Source organism: Pseudopipra pipra, chromosome 3, assembly GCF_036250125.1.
Source record: "Pseudopipra pipra isolate bDixPip1 chromosome 3, bDixPip1.hap1, whole genome shotgun sequence".
Classification (NCBI taxonomy): Eukaryota; Metazoa; Chordata; class Aves; order Passeriformes; family Pipridae; genus Pseudopipra; species Pseudopipra pipra.
Window position 1 is genome coordinate 113285064 of NC_087551.1, and position 8877 is coordinate 113293940.

The 8877-nt window shown below is 44.5% G+C and overlaps 1 protein-coding gene across 1 annotated transcript; it reads left to right on the plus strand.

Moving 5' to 3' along the window:
- Window positions 1–575: 575 nt before the first annotated feature.
- IL17A (interleukin 17A) lies at window positions 576–2423 on the plus strand. Its single transcript, XM_064647372.1, has 3 exons — window positions 576–602; window positions 1117–1361; window positions 2110–2423. Exons 1-3 carry the CDS (start codon window positions 576–578, stop codon window positions 2345–2347), a joined length of 510 nt encoding a protein of 169 aa, XP_064503442.1. The 3' UTR covers window positions 2348–2423.
- Window positions 2424–8877: the final 6454 nt, after the last annotated feature.

Sequence of the window (8877 nt, forward strand, 5' to 3'; positions counted from 1 at the left end):
GAGAAAAAAATAGGAGCTCGAGAAGGAACATCGCTCTTCAGATATCAGGATATTGCAGCCCATGGCAGGAATTTGAGAGAACTGAATGGTGGTCTGCTGTCCAACATCTGCCCAATTTGGGATGAAAACACATCAAACTGATCTAGGAGCAAACAGATCCAGCCTGTGCAAGTGACATTTGTTTTTGGTACCTACAGCATCCCAACTTAAAATTGAGTACTTTGCACCTGTGAATTTGCACCGAGTACCAATTTTTTTGGTGGTTTTCTAATGTCATCATTTAGTTTTGTTGCCACTTGAGTGACATGGCTGAAGGAGTGACATCATCTACAGATCTTAGAAAGGGTGAGCCCATATCCTGTCTTCCACCTGCGTTAATGGAATCTATATGCACACACTTTTTCATATAAGTTATGGTCAGAAACCACAGTTAAGGCTGGGAAAAAACACCTACTCCAAGTTATCTAGGACAGCCCAGAAACCCTTATAAAAGGTCCAGCAGCAAATGTGCCCAGACACCTTCAGCTCAGCAGAGCCCAGCACAAGCATCAGACACAGTAAGAGAAGAAAGGAAGATGTCTCCGACTCTTTGTGCTTCTCTGGTAAGAACTTGCTTGCTGGATTTTTTGCCCCTGGTTTGACAGAGACGTGTCTAAATTTTAATAGATGGAATAGGGATCTGCACCTGCCCTTAAAATGCTTGTTTAAACCATAAATAATTGAAAATAACTAAAATTTTAGTTGGGGGAGCAATGAGACTGTACGAGTATATTGTGACGTGGGATACTACAGCATTTTGAGTCAAGAATTGCACTGAAACCTCAACCTTAGAATGTCTTTTTCTCCTTATGTCCTTTCTGAAATCTCCTGTCTTATATTATTTTTTATTTTTTTTTATCACCAAATTACAACTGGGTGTGTATCACACCTGTCAGCACTGTAAGAATCAGTTAATGAAAGTAGAAGTGGGTGTGTCATACGATATATTTTTCCATAATTACTCCAACCAGCAGTGTAGGCTTTGATTACCAGTTAGGCTGACTGTGGATGAATTTCAAAGCTGTACCTCCCTTGCTAAATGCATCACTCCCTCCTAAATGCATCACTTTTCTTCAGCTCAGGTCACTGCTCCTCATGCTGCTGGCCCTGCTGTCAGCCAGCACTTCTCCCCTCGGGAAGGCGATCAAGCCTGGACTCAAGCCAGAGAGCCTCTCCAAGCAAGCTCATCCTGGGTGTCCGACCCAAAAAGATTCAAAATTCCCCCAAACCGTGAGAGTCGACATAAGCATCAGCAACACAAACCAGGACACCAAAACAAGTCTTAATGTGAGCAGCCGCTCTCTGTCTCCATGGGATTACAGGTATGATCCCTATCCTCAAGGCCTGGAAGTACACTGGGTGTCCTGGTCATGAGTAATGGCAAGGCCATGCCCACATCTTTATGTTCAGTGCTTCACTGCTGAGAGGTTTTGGAAATAGGAGGGTACCCACAGTTCACATGATCCTCTTTGAAAGAGAATCAGTACAGAAAGCAGCACAGAGCAAAAAACTGGCCTAGGCAATATAGAGAAGTCAAAGCAAATTACTTCTATGATTTAATTAATTTATTTGTATATTGGGGCAAGCTTCATCTTCAAAAGCATTCTTTACCTAAAACATCATAAAAAATACCTCAGAGAGTTAATATTGCACCAAATTCAATGGTGGTTTAATAAAATCATGTTTTGAGGGGGGAGTTGGAGGGTTTTAGGTCCGTTAGTCGGAGTGAGGTGTTGGGAAGCTCAAATCATTTATGACCAGTCTTTCAAAGTCAGTGCTTGCTTAAAGCAAGAGCAATTGCATGCAGCCTGGCATGCTTGTCTTACACTTAAAAACCTGAATATTTAGAATCATAGGATCATTAAGGTTGGAAAAGACGTCTAAGATCATCAAGTTCTTTACTTACTTATGTTCTATTTCTTAGAAACCTACAGTAGTGGGGGATCTCCTGTCCCTTTGTAGGCAATATACCCCAGGAGGAACAGGTTCAGGAGCCCATAGTTACTCAGGTTATCTTGCCTTTGGAGCAGCATTTCTATTTCTAATACTTCCTTTCCTGTCCCATCCCAGGATCGATGAGGACCACGACCGCTTCCCCCGGGCGATCGCGGACGCCGACTGCCGCTACCTGAGGTGCCTGAATTCCGATGGGGAGCTGGACCACGGCCTCAACTCCGTCCCCATCAAGCAGGAGATCCTCGTCCTCCGGAGGGAGCAGAAGGGCTGCCAGCAGTCCTTCAGGCTGGAGAAGAAACTCATCACTGTGGGCTGTACCTGTGTCACTCCCTTGATGAAACACCAGGCTTGAAGGGAGCTGGCACTCGAGAGAGCCATGGAAAACCTCCTCGCATTGAGATGAAGGGGCCTGATTCAGTCTCCACGAAACTAAATCAAGCTACAACGATTAGCTAGAATACATCAGAATACATTAAAAATCATAAGTCTCACTTTAAAAAAAAACCCTAATGCGTTTTCTCCAAAATTCTTGAACTTTATGAATTCAGAATCCGGACGTCTCCATGTGCCGTGCTGAAAAATAGTGAAATCTCTTTACCCACTTGTATTTTACACTTTGAATTGTCTATTTATGTAAATCTATTTATGCTGGGGGGAAAAATAGTAATAATGTATTATCCTAATGTATTATTTTAAAGTATTAAGATAATGTTAATTTAGATTTTTGTGTAATAAAAAAGCAGTGGAAAACTTTTTGTTATTCTGCTTTCTTTCTAAAGAAATCTTTTTGTTAAGGGAAGAAATCTCTCAATTATGACCATAAAATAGATTTCCATGATACTAAAACCTAAAATTCTCTTAATAACATCTAGCTCTTTTGCAGTAGAATGTAAAGCCCACAGACAAAAGCCAGGAAAGACACCATTTTACCAACAGAGAAACTTAAATACCCAGAAGAAAATGATTTATCAAGTGACACCCAAGAGATTCACATTAAGGAGAGACAAGTGAAAAAATCTTACTACTGGGTAGTTACCCAGTTATCCACTTACTTATCCAGCTGGAAAAGGATTTATAAAAATGGGTTCAACACAACACTTCAAATGCTTCTTTAGGGGGAAAGAAACTCCCTCCCTTAAAACAGGAAGAGTGTTTCCACTGCTGAGTTTTAACTTTACTCCAACATTATCTGGGAATCTCAGTCCAATTCATTTCAAACCGTTTTCTGTGGAGCAGAGTCACTACCTGGGCACACGAGGGAAAGTGCACAAGTGAGTCAGATGGGTGACTGAAGCAATTAACCACACCTTGCTAATTGCAGTCATGATTTTCTCCGTGCTCGTGTCCTTCCAACACGTTTGCTGCCAGCAGACAGTGCTTCGAGTGTGGAGCATCCTGACACAGCACTTCTGCTGTGGTTGTGGTGGGGATGCGTGGGTGGGTGTCTGCCGTGGCAAGTGGGTTTATTTAAAGCACAGCTGGGTTAAAAGTGCTCAGCTGAAGATGTTCCACGTTTCAGAGGGCAGGTTGCCGTGCGGAGATGCGGATGTTTTGTTTGCTGCCTTCTCAGGGAGGTGTGACCCTGCCCAGGTACTGGCAAAATGCCACTGGCAAGTGCAACAGCAAATACAGAACTTGGAGAGATGCAGAGCTCAGGGGTGGAAGTCCCTAATGAGAGGTAAGGTCCTCTCAATGACAGCATCTTCTTCAGTTCCAGCTAACAAGAGATGGGATCATCCCAATTTTGCTGCTGGGGGTTATTCCCCCTCAGTGTTCCACTGAGCCTAAACCTTCCCTAATCTACTCCAGGCACCATCAGGTTGGTCATCCTATAACCTAAACCCAAAGCACAGCCACAGGTTCCACACTATCTCTTGATCTGTTATATAAACACTGGGCCAAGGAAACATTCTTTAACTCTGCATGATCACAGTGTCTGCAATCACAGCAATTAACTTCTGTCCACACCTTTAGTTACCTTCTAACAATCTTTCCCACACATAGGAATCTAGGAGTACATGTGATCCTAACTTAGCTTGTTTCTGACCTTATCTCCAGCTGTTCTTCCTTAAGGTCTCCTGAAGGTCCTGAAGTTCACCCCAGCTGACAGTCCTATGAATATCAAGCATGGGAACAAACTTCCAAAAAAACCCCTCAAACCAAAAAACCATTGAGGAACACTCATCCTTTGAGGTTTTCAAGGATTTATGTAAATATCAGTCCAGGAAGATGGAAGTCGAGCTGACTGCCTTGTCCATTAGATAATCTCTCCATGCCCTACCACTCCTAGAAGGAGTTCTGGCAAATTGTCTGCAATTAGCCCAAGTAATTTTAAAAGCTAAAATCACAGGAAGTCCAGCCTTTCCTTATCTGGGAGTGATGTGCCATGGGCTGGAGTTGGCACATGAGTAATGGGGACTGGTTAGAAATGCTGAGAGAGCTACTGGGTGGAAAAAGGCAGAACCAGCTCGGAAAGAGATGATGCAGCTGGAGCATCAAAACACCAACAGCTTTCTGCTGATGGGCTGCAAAGATCATCATCATGGAATAGTTTGGGTAGGAAGAAACCTCAAAGAACATCTGGTTCCAACCACCCTTCCCTGGGCAGGGACACCTTCCACTAGACCAGATTGTTCCAAGCCTCGTCCAGCCTGGCCTGATTAAAGATATTCCAATCCCCCTTCCCAGGATCATCATTCTCCCTTGGAGCATTTACAAGCCCACTAAGTCTGTGCCTGAGGACACAACCCTTTCTTATTTACTTGGCCTTGTGCTAAGTTCATGGTGACCTCTGCAAGCTGCTTGGGTGTTGTACATGCTCCTGCAGAAGTGTTTAATTGGTGATCAATTGGGCTGATTCACTGGGCCTGAGGACTGCCTTCTTTCCTACTGCAAGGTCTCCCACAGCTCCTGGCATCATGAGCCAAGAGAGTTTCCCTCACATTGCAGCATTCAGATGGAAAGATGTAGAATAATCCCAAACCGATGCACCCTGCCATGGGTCACCTACTCAGTGTCCTTATTTTTCTGGGCAAACATTCATGATTACCATCAATAGTGATCACAAGAGGAGACTGAGGAGAGTAGGGCTCCTCTCTCACCCTTGCACAGCTCTTATCAGTTTGAGGTTCAACAGGTAAAGTTTGTTCCTTATTGTTTTCAAGAGTTGCGGTGCAAATTTCTGCTAATTTGATGCCCTTAAATGATATCATCATTGGAGGGAGGGGAGGGAAATTGCTGCAAAAGCCTCTTCAACATAAAAGTTTCCACTACTCCCCGTTTCAGTTTTGTGTCAGTCTGCAAAACCTGAGCAGCAGTGTCTTGGCAAACAGATTGCTTGGCAACCTGTGAGCAAAACCCAGCAGAAAGGGCAGTTTGAGATTGGATTTGTGCAGCAAGTGATCAGAAAACCAGGCTCATCGTTGCCACTCATCAAAGCAATCTGGATAGAAACCAGATGCTTGTAAAAGGTGATACAGATTCAACAGTAAGGAGGCCAAGGAACACAGGTTTCAGAAACAACATCTCAACCTTGGCCATATTGATCACCATAACTGGTCTACTCTGGCCTCCAGTTGAGAGGCCTGGAGACACACCATCTATAACGCTGCTGCTGCCTTTGAGAACGCAAGCAGGATCACCCTTGAGGAGAAAAGACAACGCACAAAGAATCGTGTCTTGCAGAATTTACCACCTAAGGAGTCTTTCTGCTGTGCCTTTTGCAACCGGACATGTCTATCTCGTATCGGCCTTTTTAGCCACCAACGCGCTTGCAACAAATGTGGGTAGAGCCCTTCCCAAATCTTCATTCATGAAGCCCAGCCATGATGATGATGATGAAAAGAAAAGGTGGAAAAGCTGAGCCACTTTTTAGAAGGAATAATAAATAACTAGAAAGTTACATAGAAAGCAGGAAGGGATTTCTCTGAGGACCTGAGGATTTGAACCTGCTGCCACTGTCTAGCCCTGGAAGGAGGGAGAATAATTAGAAAAGATGGAAAATGTTTTTAGTCATAGAATATCTTGAGCTGGAAGGGATCCACAAGGAGCATCAAAGTCCAGCTCCTGGAACTCCTCTTTGTGAGCACCAAATGGCAGAAGGTATAGTCTGTTTCTGGTGCTGAATCTGACTGGCATCTTCTCAGCTCCTGAAAACCAGCACCAGCACAGTCCCACCCCCACCAATGGCTCTGACTCTGCCAAGTAGCGCCAGACAATCACAGACATTCTAAGCAAATTTGGGTTTTCTTTGTCACTGTCATGTAACAGTGTTGTGGAAAATGCAGGCTCAGCCCACTCATCCTGATTCTTCTAAAGCACAAAGTTAAAAATAATATCAAAGAAGTAAGAGGAAGAAGGGGGTGGAGACAAAAGGAGACAGTGGAATTACAGAATGGTTTGGATAGGAAGGAACCTTAAAGATCACTTATTCCAACCCCCTGCCATGGGCAGGGACATCTTTCACTATCCCAGGTTGCTCCAAGTACCATCCAGCCTGGCCTTGGACACTTCCAGGGATAGGGCAGCCACAGCTTCTCTGGACAATCTAGGCCAGGGTCTCACTGCCCTCACAGAGAAGATAAAAATAAGTCTCATGTTTTACCCCCTGATGGTGACATGGGAGCAGGTTTCTGGTCTGGTGTCTTGAGCCATCTCCAGAACTTGCAGCTGATACAGAAATTCATCCCATCATCTATACCTATCATGTTGGCACCAACCAACAGATCGCCACGGGACTGACCAGAAAATTGCTCATATCCCAAAGTTTCTTCTGTAGGGTCTAACTCTGAATAAACTATGTCGACTGCTGGGTTTTCCAGCCATTAATCTTTTTTTCTGGTTTACCAAACACAAACACAAATAATTCTTGGGTTGTTTCAACCTCTAGGGTTGCAACCTTTGCATTCTTTATATATTTAATTTTGTGCACTTTAAAAAGCAATATTTTCTGTGTAACAGGCTGCCCTGGTCCATAGTCCCTTTGAACACCCCTGTAGTCAGGGGTCCAAAGAAGCCTGAGTCACACTTTCAGGTCAATACATCCACAGGTCACAGCACAAGTCAGGGAGGAGGCATCTACCTGAGCAGAGATCACTGCTGTGCCCCCCATGCTAATACAGGGGTCTCTGCATCAGCATCCCATGGGAGTTGCTACAACAGGATCCCTGCCTGAGCTGCCAGAACAGGCACAGCAAGGGGAGCAGTGAGCAAGAGACACGGAAAGGAGATTAGTGAGAGGTAAGCAGAAGAGGAAAGGGATAGGAAAGGCCACGAGGCTCAGATACCAACCTGTGACTGGAGGTTGCTTAGCCCAGCAGGTTACAAGAAAACACTGTGGCACTGCTATTACATCTACAGATGTGTCTTCTCCTCCTGGTGAAACAGCCAAGTCCCTGAAGGCTGCTCTAAGCCACACTGAAAGCCACAGATGCCCAACTGGACAGCCAGGGACTGGATCTGTTGCTGAAGTGTTATAAAACAAGCAGAGTCTTTAGCAAAGGCTGGTCCTCAGCTGTGTACTGTGCTTGCTCTCGGTGGTGATATGACTGTGCTGTTTACAAGAAGCACAAACTCATTTGCCGTGTTCTCAGATTCACAGAATCACAGAATCGTTTGGGTTGGAAGGTACCTCAAAGATCATTCTAGTTCCAACCCTCAAATTAATAGATTGCTGGAAATGAAAGCCAGCACCTTAAATATAACCAGGCTCGTGTTTACAACCAGCTGCACTCTAAGAATGATGCCATTAGAAGAAAACAGCAGCCGATGCTCGTTCTGTTTAGAAACAGTCCCCACATGCCTCCCTGAGAGGTGTGTGGTTTGCAGTTGGTAGCTCTGGCTGCAAAACCTCATGACCCACAGGTGAGACTTCCTTAATTAGCTACTTGTGTATTTTCTTGATTAGATACTTCATCATTCATCCAGGTAGGATGACTCTTAGGGTAAGGTGATGGATATTTGGGAGTATCAGCACAGGAGAGTACACCCATTCAGCTGCCATGAACCTTGACATGCAATGTCAAAGCAATTATGACTGAGAGATAGTGAGTAGTTTTCTCTCTGAAAAACAAGTGAGGACAACCCCACGAGGTGGGTTTATTGAGAGGGAAAGAAATAGGTCAGGAACAAGAACAAGGTTACGATTTCCTGGTCAGTGGTTACTGTAAGAGCAGAGCTGGGGATACACGAGAACGAGCAGAAAACGCCTCCAGGGGTTTGCTCTGCACTACATGGTGAGTTTGGTGGTCATAACGAAACAGCTGCTGCCACAAATGAGTACAAATGCCTGTAACTGAGTGAGACTGTAATGGACTGTCGAACCAGCTCCTAGCAACCCACAGGGCAGAGAATACACCTGATTCGGCAGAAAAGCACCAAAGGAATCATCACAGAATCATAGAATGGTTTGGGTTAGAAGAGACCTTAAAGATCATCTAGTTCCAAACCCCCTTGCCATGGGCAGGGAAACTTTCCACTAGACCAGCTTGCTCTAGGTCGAGGCCTTGAGTGGTTTAGACCCAACAACTCACCTGGCCTACTCTGGGGAGGATCTAATTTTAAGTGGTTTCTGTGCAGTCAAAATGAAATATGAGAATGCATTCACACAGGTTTGCCCTGATTTAAATGCAGGGGAAAAAGGAAATAGAGGCTTAAAGCCTCCACCAACAGAAATCAAAGTCAGAGGTCTGAGAGTCTGGCTCGGCTCTGGGTAAAAGATGAAGTAATGTCAAAAAAAAGCAACATTGCAGCAATTTGATAAAATAATAAATAGTTATAGAATCACAGAATATCCTGAATTGGAAGGGACACACAAGGAGCATCGAGTCCAGCTCCTGAACAGTGAGTCCTTTCAGTCTCTGCTCCTTGTGCAGCTAAGGGAGA

Bases quoted from the DNA above. Each gene is read 5' to 3' on its own strand.
- IL17A (XM_064647372.1), top strand. From the start codon at position 576: ATGTCTCCGACTCTTTGTGCTTCTCTG. The intron at 603-1,116 runs GTAAGAACTTGC...ACTTTTCTTCAG, and splicing joins CGACTCTTTGTGCTTCTCTG to CTCAGGTCACTGCTCCTCAT. The intron at 1,362-2,109 runs GTATGATCCCTA...GTCCCATCCCAG, and splicing joins CTGTCTCCATGGGATTACAG to GATCGATGAGGACCACGACC.